General features: G+C 37.7%; 1 protein-coding gene across 1 annotated transcript in view; it reads left to right on the forward strand.

The window, feature by feature from the left end:
* Nucleotides 1-12,627, forward strand: part of MRPL3 (mitochondrial ribosomal protein L3) — a 51,783-nt gene that overhangs the window by 4,746 nt on the left and 34,410 nt on the right. The window contains exon 4 of the mRNA XM_042955562.1: nucleotides 6,875-6,973. Within this exon, the coding sequence (XP_042811496.1) occupies nucleotides 6,875-6,973 (99 nt within the window). The remainder of the gene's footprint in view (nucleotides 1-6,874; nucleotides 6,974-12,627) is intronic.

Here is a 12,627-nt window from a genome sequence, read left to right on the forward strand (position 1 = left end):
AGTACCATACTGTCTGGATGATTACAGCTTTGTAATGCATCTTGAAGTCTGGGATTGTGATGCCTCCCACTTTGGTTTTCTTTTTCAGGATTGCTTTGGCTTTTCAGGGTCTTTTCTGGTTCCATACAAATTTTAGGATTGTTTGTTCTATCTCTGTTAAGAATGCTGGTGTAATTTTGATAGGGGTTGCATTAAATTTGTAGATTGCTTTGGATAGTATCAACATTTTAATAATATTTGTTCTTCCAATCCATGAGCATGGAATATTTTTTTCATTTTTTTGTGTCTTCTTCAATTTCTTTCATAAGCTTTCTACAGTTTTCAGTGTATGGATTTTTTAACTCTTTGGTTCGATTTATTCATAGGTATTTTATGGCTTTTAGTGCAACTGTAAATGGGATCGATTCCTTGATTTCTCTGTCTGTTGCTTCATTGGTGGTGTATGGGAATGCAACCGATTTCTCTGCGTTGATTTTATATCCTGCAACTTTGCTGAATTCATGAATCAGTTCTAGCAGGTTTTTGGTGGAATCTTTTGGGTTTTCCATATAGACTATCATGTCATCTGCAAAGAGTGAAAGTTTGACCTCCTCCTGGCCGATTTGGAATGCCTTTTATTTCTTTGTGTTGTCTGACTGCAGAGGCTAAGACTACCAATACTATGTTGAATAACAGTGGTGAGAGTGGACATCCCTGTCTTGTTCCTGACCTTGGGGGGAAAGCTCTCAGTTTCTCCCCATTGAGGATGATGTTAGCGTTGGGTGATTCATATATGGCTTTTATGATCTTGAGGTATGCTCTTCTATCCCTGCTTTCTTGAGGGTTTTTATCAAGAAAGGATGCTGTATTTTGTCAAATGCTTTCTCTGCATCTATTGAGAGGATCCTATGGTTCTCGTCCTTTCTTTTATTGATGTGATGAATCACGTTAATTGTTTTGCGGATATTGAACCAGCCCTGCATCCCAGGTATAAATCCCACTTGGTCGTGGTGAATAATTTTTGTAATGTATTGTTGGATCTGGATGACTAATATCTTGTTGAGGATTTTTGCATCCATGTTCATCAGGGAGATTGGTCTATAGTTCTCCTTTTCAGTGGGGTCTCTGTCTGGTTTTGGAATCAAGGTAATGCTGGCATCACAGAAAGAGTTTCATAGAAAGGAGTTTACCTTTCATTTCTATTTTTTGGAACAGCTTCAAGAGAATAGATGTTAACTGTTCCTTAAATGTTTGGTAGAATTCCCCTGGAAAGCCATCTGGCCCTGGACTCTTGTTTTTTTGGCAGATTTTTGATTACTAATTCGATTTCCTTACTGGTTATGGGTCTGTTCAAATTTTCTATTTTTTCCTGTTGCAGTTTTTGTAGTGTATATGTTTCTAGGAATTTGTCCATTTCTTCCAGATTGCCCTTTTTATTGGCATATAATTGTTCATAATATTCTCTTATTATTGTTCTTATCTCTGCTGTGTTGGTTGTGATCGCTCCTCTTTCATTCTTGATTTTATTTATTTGGGTCCTTTCCTTTTTCTTCATGATCCAACTGGCTAGTAGTTTATCAATTTTGTTAATTCTTTCAAAGCACCAGCTTCTTGTTTCATTGATCTGTTCCACTGTTTTTTTGGCTTTGATAGCATTAATTTCTGCTCTAATCTTTATTATTTCCTGCCTTCTGCTGGTTTTGGGTTTTATTTGCTATTCTTTTTCCAGCTCCTTAAGGCATAAAGTTAGGTTGTGTATATGAGATCTTTCGTCCTTCTTTAGGAAGGCCTGGATTGCTATATACTTTCCTCTTATGACTGCCTTTGCTGCGTCCCAGAGGTTTTGGGTTGTGGTGTTACCATTGTCATTGACTCCCATATACTTTTTGAATTCCTCTTTAACTTCTTGGTTAGCTCATTCATTCTTTAGTAGGATATTCTTCAGTCTCCAAGTATTTGTTACCTTTCCAAATTTGTTCTTGTGGTTGATTTTGAGTTACATAGCGTTGTGGTCTGAAAATATGCACGGTATGATCTCAACCTCTTTGTACTTACTTAGGACTGATTTGTGTCCCAGTGTATGGTCTTTTCTGGAGAACGTTCCATGTGCACTGGAGAAGAATGTATATTCTGTTGCTTTAAGATGAAATGTTCTGAATAGATCTGTTAAGTCCATCTGGACCAGTGTGTCATTCCAAGCCATTGTTTCCTTGTGGATTTTTTGATTAGATGATCTGTCCGTTGCTGTGAGTGGGGTGTTGAAGTCTCCTACTATTATGGTATTACTATCAATGAGCTTCTTTATGTTTGTGATTAATTGATTTATATATTTGGGTGCTTGCACATTTGGCGCCTAAATGTTTACAATTGTTAGGTCTTCTTGGTGGATAGACCCCTTGATTATGATATAATGCCCTTCTGCATCTCTTGATACAGTCTTTATTTTAAAGTCTAGATTGTCTGATTTAAGTATGGCTACTCCAGATTTCTTTTATTGACCATTAGCATGATAGATGGTTCTTCATCCCCTTATTTTCAATCTGAAGGTGTCTTTATGTCTGAAGTGGGTCTCTTGTAAACAGCATCTTGATGGGTCTTGTTTTCTTATCCATTCTTTTACCCTATGTCCTTTGATTGGAGCATTGAGTCCATTGACATTTAGAGTGAGTACTGAAAGATAGAAATTTATTGCTGTAATGATGCTTGTAGAGTTGGAGTTTCTGGTGGTGTTCTCTGGTCCTTTCTAATCTTTGTTGCATAATTTTTTTTTTCATCTTTTCTCCCCTCAGAGAGTCCCCCTTAAAATTTCTTGCAGGGCTGGTTTAGTGGTCACAAACTCCTTTAATTTTTGTTTGTCTAGGAAACTTTTAATCTCTCCTTCTCTTTTGAATGACAGCCTTTCTGGATAAAGAATTCTTCGCTGCATATTTTTCTGATTCTGCACACTGAATATATCCTGCCACTCCTTTCTGGTCTGCCAAGTTTTTGTGGATAGGTCTGCTGCAAACCTGATCTGTCTTGCCTTATAGGTTAGGGACTTTTTTTCCCTTGCTGCTTTCACGATTCTCTCCTTGTCCGAGTATTTTGTGAATTTGACTATGATATACCTTGTTGATGGTCAGTTTTTGCTGAATCTAATGGGGGTCCTTTGTGCATCCTGGATTTTGATGTCAATGTCTTTCCCCAGGTTAGGAAAGTTTTCCACTATGATTTGTTCACATAACCCTTCTACCCCTATTTCTCTGTCTTTCTCTTCTGGGACCCCTATGATTCTGATGTTGTTCCTTTTTGATCACTGATTTCTCTAATTCTTAAATCGTGCTCTTTTGCCTTAATCTCCCTCTTTTTTTCTGCTTCATTATTCTCTATAAGTTTGTCCTCTGTATCGCTGATTCTCTGTTCTGCCTCGTCCATCCTTCCTGCCGCTGCATCCATCCGTGATTGCAGTTCAGTTACAACATTTTTTATTTCATTCTATTTTTTACTTCTTTTATCTCTGCAGAAAGAGATTCTAATCTGTTTTCTACTCCAGCTGGTATTCTTATTATCGTGATTCTAAATTCTGGTTCAGACATCTTGCTTATATCTGTGTTGGTTAAATCACTCTCTGTCGTTTTTTCGTGCTCTTTCTTTTGGGGTGAATTCCTTCGTGTTGTCATTTTGAAGGGAGAAAAGGAATTAATGAGGTACAAAAATTAAAATTATAAAAATATTAAAATTAAAATATTAAAATTAAAAAATAAACACACACAAAATCTAATAAATGATGCTAGATCCTAGGTGTGTTTTGGTCTGGGTGTTGATAGTGGTGTGACATAGGAAAAAGGGGGGGGGGGGGAGGAAATCATTTGAGAATTTGAAAAAATGAATACACTGATGTAGACTAAAATGAGATAATGGGAGTAAAATAGAATTTGAAAAAATTTACACAAAAGTAAAGAATATAGTAGGAAGAAAATTAAAGAAAAATATTTCTAATAAAAATTAAAAATAAAAATGAATTTTTTCTCTTTCTATATTCAAGAGAAAGAAAAAAAGGAAATCTTTTGAAAATTTGAAAAAGTGACTACAATGTGGTAGACTGAAATAAAATGATGGCAGTAAAATAGAATATGAATAATTTACCTAAAAGCAAAAAAATATAGTAAGAAAAAATTAAAAATGTTTTTAATAGAAATTGAAAGTAAAAATGAAGTTTTTCACTGTCTGCTTTGAAGAAAAAGAAATGAAAAAAGAAAACACGGAAATTGTTTGAAAATTTGAAAAGCTGAATACACTGAAGTAGACTGAAATAGAATGATAGAAGTAAGGTAGAATTTGAGAAAAATTACACAAAAGTAAAGAATATAGTAAAAAAATTAAAGGAAAATATTTTTAATAAAAATTGAAAATAAAAATGAATTTTTTGTCTTTCTGCTGCATTCTGTGGTTCAGGTTGTACAGATTGTTGTGTTAATCCTCCAGTCAGTTTTCTAGGTGTGTAGGATGGTTTGTTGGTCAGGCTGTATTTCATGGACGCGGGGCTCACAAAGAACTTCAATGCTGTTCTGCCATCTTGCCTTCTCTCCATAAGAGACTTTTAAATACAGATAACAAACTGAGAGCTGTTGGAGAGATGTTGGGTTGGGGGATGGGCCAAATGGGTGATGGGCATTAAGGAAGGCATTTGTTGGGATGTGTAATGGGTGTTATATGTAAGTGATGAATCACTAAATTTGACTCCTGAAATCATTGCACTATGTGTTAACTAACTTGAATTTAAATATACAAATTTTTTAAAAAATTTGATCTCTTTGCTAACTTAGAATGTAACGCTCTTGTCTAGGGAAGCATTTTGTTCTCTGAGATGATACAAACTCTAATTGTTAAAAATGTGGGTGCTGGGACCAGAATACTTGACTTCACATCTTGATTCTTCCACTGCTTAGCTGTGTTCCTTGGAGCACTGTGCCTCCTCTGTAAAAGATAGAATTGTATTTGGTAAAGGAAGTAACTATTACCCACCTCAGAAGGTTTTTGTGAGAGTTGCACAAGGTGTAAATGTCAAGCTTTTAAAATAGTGTTAAATGTCCAATTTATATTGGCCACTGTTGTCTTAACAATTATTATTAGAGAAAGATCACTGATGGAGTTAGGAGACCATCATTCCCCAAATTGGGTTGGACATCTGAGTTCATCTTTGGGGACTAATCCTAGACAGGTGATTGGACAGATGGTGGTGATTAAAATGAGTGCTCAAGGGGCGCCTGGGTGGCTCAGTCGGTTGAGCGTCCGACTTCGGCTCAGGTCATGATCTCACGGTCCGTGAGTTCGAGCCCCGCGTCGGGCTCTGTGCTGATAGCTCAGAGCCTGGAGCCTGCTTCCGATTCTGTGTCTCCCTCTCTCTCTGACCCTCCCCCATTCATGCTCTGTCTCTCTCTGTCTCAAAAATAAATAAACGTTTAAAAAAAAAAAAAATTTAAAATGAGTGCTCAAGCACAGAAGTACGCTGAGTGCTCATAGGCCCCAGGGGGCCTTACAGGCCTTAGGACATTGTTATTGACCCTGAATGATCAAAGAGAGGATTATAGTTTCTAAAACTCTAGGGAACTTTGAGAGCTTTTAGGAATGCCTAGTTGGATTGTAAATTGGTACAACCACTTCGGAAAACAGTTTAGCATAATTATGTGGTAAAGTTGAGATTGGTGAACCTTGTAGTCTGGCCATTTCACTCCTGAGTGTTTAACAGAAAACTTGAGCAGGATACCTCTACAACAGTTATTATAGCAGTATTGCTCTTAATACTTCCCCAACTAGAAATAACCCACATGTCTAACAGAATGGATAAATAAGTCATGGTATTCACACAATGGAAAGCTGGATGGCAGTGAAAATGAACAGAAGAGAGCTACACACAACAATATGGATTAAACTTATAAACAAGTGAAAGAAGCAAAGCATGGAAAAGCACCTACAGTTTGATTCTATTTGTACAAAGTCTAAAGCAGGCAACACTAAACTACATTATTAAATACTTTCAAAGGTAGCAATTATAAAGAAAAGTAAGTAAATGATTACTGTAAGTGTCAAGAATAGTAGTTATTTCTGGGGCAGTGCTTCTCAAATTTTAGTGAGCCTCACAATCAACCTGGAAGGCTTATAAAATGAGATTCTGATTCAGTAGGTCTGGGCTGAGGCCTAAGGGTCAGCATTTTCACCAAGTTCCCAGGTGATGTCGATGCTGCTTCTTTGGAGACCACACATTGAGAACCACTGCTTCAGGGGTAAAAAAAAAAAAAAAAAAAAAAAAAAGGCAGGGAGGTTATGGGAAGAGCCACGCAGAGGTTTTGTGTATTCTACTTCTTTTTAAATTTTTTTTTTTTTTTTTTTTTTTTTTTTTTTTTTTTTTTTTTTTAACGTTTTATTTATTTTTGAGACAGAGACAGAGCATGAACGGGGGACGGGCAGAGAGAGAGGGAGACACAGAATCGGAAGCAGGCTCCAGGCTCTGAGCCATCAGCCCAGAGCCCGACGTGGGGCTCGAACTCACGGACCGCGAGATCGTGACCTGAGCTGAAGTCCGACGCTTAACCGACTGAGCCACCCAGGCGCCCCTGTGTATTCTACTTCTTGACATGGGTGGTGGTTAATGCCTATTTTCTTCACAACTACGCGTTCTGTTGTATATTTTTGTTTTAGGCACTTTTCTCTATGTGTTGTCTGTATGCTCTGCCTGTACTTGACTTTTTTTTTTAAGGGTATTTCTATAATTTAAGATTGTGGTTGGTGTTAGAGGAATGGTGAGATAATTAACTTTAGGGAATTCCTCATTGTCCTAAGGCTTTGGTGTGGCTGGTATGATATGTTAAAATGTATCTTGGCACATAACTTAGTTTTTTTATATTTGTTTTCTTAGGTACAAGACTGTCATGTTCTAAAATATACTCCAAAGGAAAACCATGATGGAAAAATGGCAGCCCTAACTGTAGGAGGAAAAACTGTGTCACGTTTCTATGTAAGGATGTATTTTCATTCTTTAGAATAGTACATTTCATTAGCTTCAGATCTGAATTCTTTAAGTTTTAAGGCTATTCCGTAGTCACAGACTTGTGTTTGTCCATGTGGTAAATTGTGGATTTGGGGTGGAGGTAGTTTGTTGAAGCCCTTGAGCCCAGGATTCTCTATTGTTCCAGTTCCTCTCTTTAGTATTTGGAACAAGTAACTTTACCCTCCATGCTGAAGTATTTACCCATCTGTACAATGGGGATAAAAATACTACCTACCTAAGAGATTTGTTACCAAGATTAATGAGATTTTTCATATGTATCTTCTACAAAGACACATGGAAGAGGGCATGTGTGCTTGGGAAGAGAGGTGTGGTGTAGGAGATCTTAGTATGTGAGCGTGGGGAAAGGTAGTTAAGGTGCAAAGGTACACCTTTCTGGGTAGAGTGCTGAAGGGTTTAGACTTCATCCTGTAGACTCCCAAGCACTTTCTAAATTCTTTAAAAAAAAAATTTTTTTTTTTTAATGTTTATTTTTGAGACAGAGCATGAGTGAGGCAGGGGCAGAGAGACAGGGAGACACAGAATCCGAAGCAGGCTCCAGGCTCTGAACTGTCACCACAGAGCCCCATGCGGGGCTTGAACTCGTCAACTGCGAGATCATGACCTGAGCCGAAGTTGGATGCTCAACCAACTGAGCCACCCAGGCACCCCAAGAGCTTTCTGAATTCTTTAACTGTGGCAGTAATGTGGTCAGGTCATTATCCTGGTTAACTAGATAAGAAGAATCTGGGTGCGAGGAGGACATTTAGGAAGTTGTTTTAAGCTCTGGGAAGAGTGGATAAAAGGCTTTGAGCCAAGGCAGTTGCATTGGGCTTGGAAGAGACAGGGATTTAAAGAAGACTGGGTGAGTATATGGTGAGGGGACGCAGGCAGAGAGTGGTTCCTAAGCGAGCACCTGGTTCATTGCTAATGCTGTAACCTGAAATAGCAACAAGGAAAGAGGAAGTTTTGGAGGAAAGAAGTGTGTGCGGCATTTATAGAAAATTCAGGTGGGGTTGTCCCATAAATAGTGGGATATACTGATCAGTGAATTCAGTTATATGGTTAAAACCATATAGAATCATCAGAGTCCTATAGTTTGGTAGGACTAGAGTCCATTTAGGCCTGTCTCATAAGTGTTAGAGAAGTTAGTTACTTTTGCATATTATACTAGTATTGCCTATTTATATATATTTTTAGTTCTGCTAAAAATTCTGCTATTCACTCTTGACAATTTATTGGCTAATAATTTTAGGATTTAAAATAATTTCACAGTAATGAAAAGCACAGTGAGGTATTTATGGAAACTTTTTTTACATGTCAGATTTTTTTCAAATGTTTGAATATTTTAAATGTATATATGCTAGTCTTCATGTGAATAATTTTTTGATACATGTTTTCTCGTTGATTGTACTTCTGTGTTTTTGTTATGTCTAGCACCATCATCTTTATTTTCATTACCAATTTTGTAAATTCATGACTTTATTCCCTTGATACTTGTAAATCAAACATAAAATTGGGATAATCCACTCTGCTCCAACAGATCTGTGAACATTACTTCCCAGAACTGTGAGCCAGTGGAAAAACAAGTGGATGTGGGGTCAGAAGAGCTGAGTTCTAATTCTCACTTCTACCATTAGCTCCCTTCACTCTACTTTCTTGAACATCTGTCGTCTTATACATAAAAACAGGGAATTGGACTTGATGGCTGCTAATCCTCTTTTGGTTCTAAAAGTCTCACATTAACTCTCAAATATTTTAGTTCTCAAGGAAAAACAAAAGTTCCCCCCAAAAATGTATTTGGCAACTCATTTTATTCTATTTTACTTAATGAAGAAGGTGTCGTATAGATAAGATTTTATTAGCATAATACTAATAATTAAAATATTTCAGAAATGGTAGTACTGCATGTTCATACTTGAGACTGTGGTCTACACATTTTAAGCTTTATTCTCTTTCATGAGTATACCGCACAGCAAGGTGATTTGGATGCTCTATTGTGTTGTGGAGGATTTCCACCCACTTACCTTGCACAGATTTTTTTAATTTACTCTCTGGTATAGGAAGTGCTACAGAGACCTTTCATGCTCTTCAAGATATAAATTTTCTAGGTCCAGAGAACATGTATTAAATACTAAGAAAAATCTTTGTCTTTGACCTTTTTTTAGAGTGAGGTGTGAAAATGAAGTTTTAGAATTCTTTATAAGTAAAGAATTTTGGTTCAGAAAGGAAAAAGATTTTCAAACCTAAAAGTAAGCAGACTTCCTTTTGCGTATTGTATCCCTCAGAGAAACCGCAAGTGCGTTGGTTATAGAAGGTTTTAAAAACAAATACACCGATGAATATAAAATCTCAACTAGTTAAGCATTCTAAAATGATTGAATCAGTTTTATTTATAATAGGGCTAGAACTGTTTTGGGTTGTTGTTTGTTTTGTTTTTTTTTTTAACTCTGTAAAGACTTTTTTAGGCCTCCCAGAAATTAGACTGTTTTGCTTTTGCTGTTTTTGTAGCTTATTGTAAATAAAAACATAGTGTTTTTGAATAAGGAAGTTAAGTGGCCTTAAAAGTTGATCGAATCAATTCATCTTAGGAGCAGAGAAGCATTTTCATTGTGAGAGGGATAATTGCAAAGAACTTTGAAGAGGGAGACAAAAAAATGCAGCTTCATAGATGGGATTATCCGAGTGTGACATTGCTGTCAGTCTTTTAAATTGCCTTTTGAAATCATTTATTTGGAAGTCAAAAAAAAAAAAAAAAAAAAAAAAGCCTTGTGTTACACCACTGCTGCTTTCAGCTCAACTTGAGCATTTGGTGTTTTTCACAAACAATACCTAATTAGTTTTATGATATTTTGATTTTTAAAAGAAAAAAAAGTATTCAATTTTACTGAAATTAAAAGATAATCAAGAAGCATGTTATGTATTATCTTTTATGTCTCAGTCTGTAGTTACTTAGGTCAAGATGTTTATCTTTATTTTGTGTTGCTGAAAAGTAAAAGATTTTTCTTAGAAGCTCCCTCGCATACTTAGAAGCTATTAATAAAATGCTTTTTAAATCATCAGGTAGAATATGTGAATGTCAAATAAATTTGAAATCTATTCTAAAATGTAATAAATCTAAATCTGAACATCAGTAAAATAATTGCAAGGAGCCACATTTTTATTCTTTTTTTTTTTTAACATTTACTTTTGAGACAGAGAGAGACAGAGCATGAACGGGGGGAGGGTCAGAGAAAGAGGGAGACACAGAATATGAAGCAGGCTCCAGGTTCTGAGCTGTCAGCACAGAGCCCGACCCGGGGCTCGAACTCACGGACCGCGAGATCACGACCTGAGCCGAAGTCAGATGCTTAACCGACTGAGCCACCCAGGCGCCCCAAGGAGCCACATTTTTAAATGAGAACTTATGTGTTTGCTTTTGTTGCGAATGAAGTGTGTATGGTGATGAAAAGTAGGGGACTTGATAAGTGTGTTGTTGAATATGAGTGTTGGATTTGAGCATGTGGGAGGTGAAACTATAGAGAATGACTGGGATGAAGTTATGTCATCATTCTTTTGGAGGAAAGGAGGAAAGGATAGCTTCTTGAGGGAACACTGAAGTACAGAACAATCTTTTGTAGGCATCCAAAGCAGGGCTTGTCAGCATCTGTTGCATGGTTCCACTAGAGGGCTCCAGGGTTTGTGGGCTGACCCAAAAATTTACATTCTATACTTATGGGCCAGTGCCACCCAATTTCATGTCTATCAAAGGCAGCCTTCTCAGTGTTACAGGGTGGCCCTAACAGTCCACATTTTAAACTGAAATCAAGGAACTGCAGTTTGCTGCATATTCACATATTCTACAATTAAGTCTGGCTGTGCAGATACTCCATTGGATTGGGTGTGCAGTGATGCTTGATTATCCGTACATCATCAGCATCCTCTTGAGTTGGCTAGGGTTTTTCAGTTGCTGCTGTGCTTGCTTTTTTAATTACAAAATTACTCTTGGTTTGGTTTCATAATATAGTTTCCTGAAGATTTGCTCATCCTAGAATAAGCTGTAATGTTTATTTTAGGCCTGCAATTTTTTAAATAACTAGACTCGAAGATAGCATTGTAAACACAGTAATATCGTGTGCCAAGAACTGATGCAGCAGCAAGCGTGGAAAGGTGGGGTGACTTGGAGAGACAAACCAGGACTTCACGTCTAGACGGATGTCTGTCCTCCATCTCTTATGTCTTCACCATTCATTTAGCTCACTTCTGCAGTGTCTGACTTGCCACTGTGCTTAGCTCTAAAGTTACAGATACAGGTGAATAAAACGGCTCGCCACCCATGTGCTCCAGCAGACAGGCAAACATTCACTGGTAAATGTAAGGTAACATGAATAATAATTGAGATGTATGCAAGGTCTAGAGATAACAGACAAGGAAGTAGTCTGCTCTGGCAAGGCGGCCCAGGCAGGAATCTAGACAGGAAATATCACTGGAGCTGGGACTAGACATATATTTAACAGATTTTTAACATGCTTTGGAGGTACAGAGGTGGAGAAGAATTACAGGCCAAGGGACTGGCGTAAGCAGACATAGGTAAGCATACATAGAGTACTATGGCTTGTTGGGCTGCAGGTGTTTCTTTTGTGATGAGAGAGGAAGTTGAAGGGGAGAGAGCATCAGGAAGATAGATACGCCTGTGTTGGTTATAGGCACATGAAAGAGGTACTCTTCACACCAGAAAATGTAAAGTGGTACAACTCTTTTGGTAAGTCTTCCAGCAATCTATATCGAGAGTCTTAAGAATTAAAAAAAAAGACCCAGGACATCATTTTAAGGAAATGAGGTATCCATGAAGTTTTCCATTCAAAGGTATTTTTTATTCAAGGATATTTACAGTAGCAGAAAAAAGGGCAAGGGTGAAGGGAAAAACAGGCAGCAGGACCTACCAGGAGCTGGGGATGTAGCAGCACCTAAAGTTTCTGTTCTCAAAGCTTACATTTTGGTGGGCTTGGGGGTGAAACAGGGAGGCTGTAGCATAGAAGATAAACAATAAAAAATGGCTATAGAAGTGCTTCAAAGACTAATAAAGTAGGTTGAGAGGATTGCGAGTGACAGAACGTGGTGCTATTTTAGACAGAATAATCAGGAAAGGTAAGTTAATATTTGCATAGAGGCCTGAATAAATTGAGGGAGCAAGGCCTGGAAAAAATCTGGCAGGAAAGCATTTCAGGCAGGGGGGACAGTATGTGCAAAGTACCTGAGGCCATTGTTTAATGTGTTCTTGGACTGGTTAGGAGGAATGCATTGTACCTGAAGCAAGGTGGCCAGGAGGAGAGTAGTAGATGAGGACAGAATGTACAGAACCTTGTAAACCATGTTAAGGATTTAGGATTGATTCTGCATGAGATGGAAACCATTGTGGAGACATGAGTTAGCTTGAGTTTTAAAAGGGTCATGCCAGCCTGTGACTGGAGAACAAAGCATGGAGCCAGGAGTGTGGAAGTTTGGAGACCGACTAGGAGGCTATGGAAATAATCTGGGAAAAAGATGGTGGATTGGGGTGCGGGTGAGGAGTAGTTGATGTGGGCTGTATTTTTTTTCTCTTTTGTTTGAGAGAGAGAGCGTGAGCAGGGGAGGGGCAGAGGGAG

Source organism: Panthera leo, chromosome C2 (assembly GCF_018350215.1).
Source record: "Panthera leo isolate Ple1 chromosome C2, P.leo_Ple1_pat1.1, whole genome shotgun sequence".
Lineage (NCBI taxonomy): Eukaryota > Metazoa > Chordata > Mammalia > Carnivora > Felidae > Panthera > Panthera leo.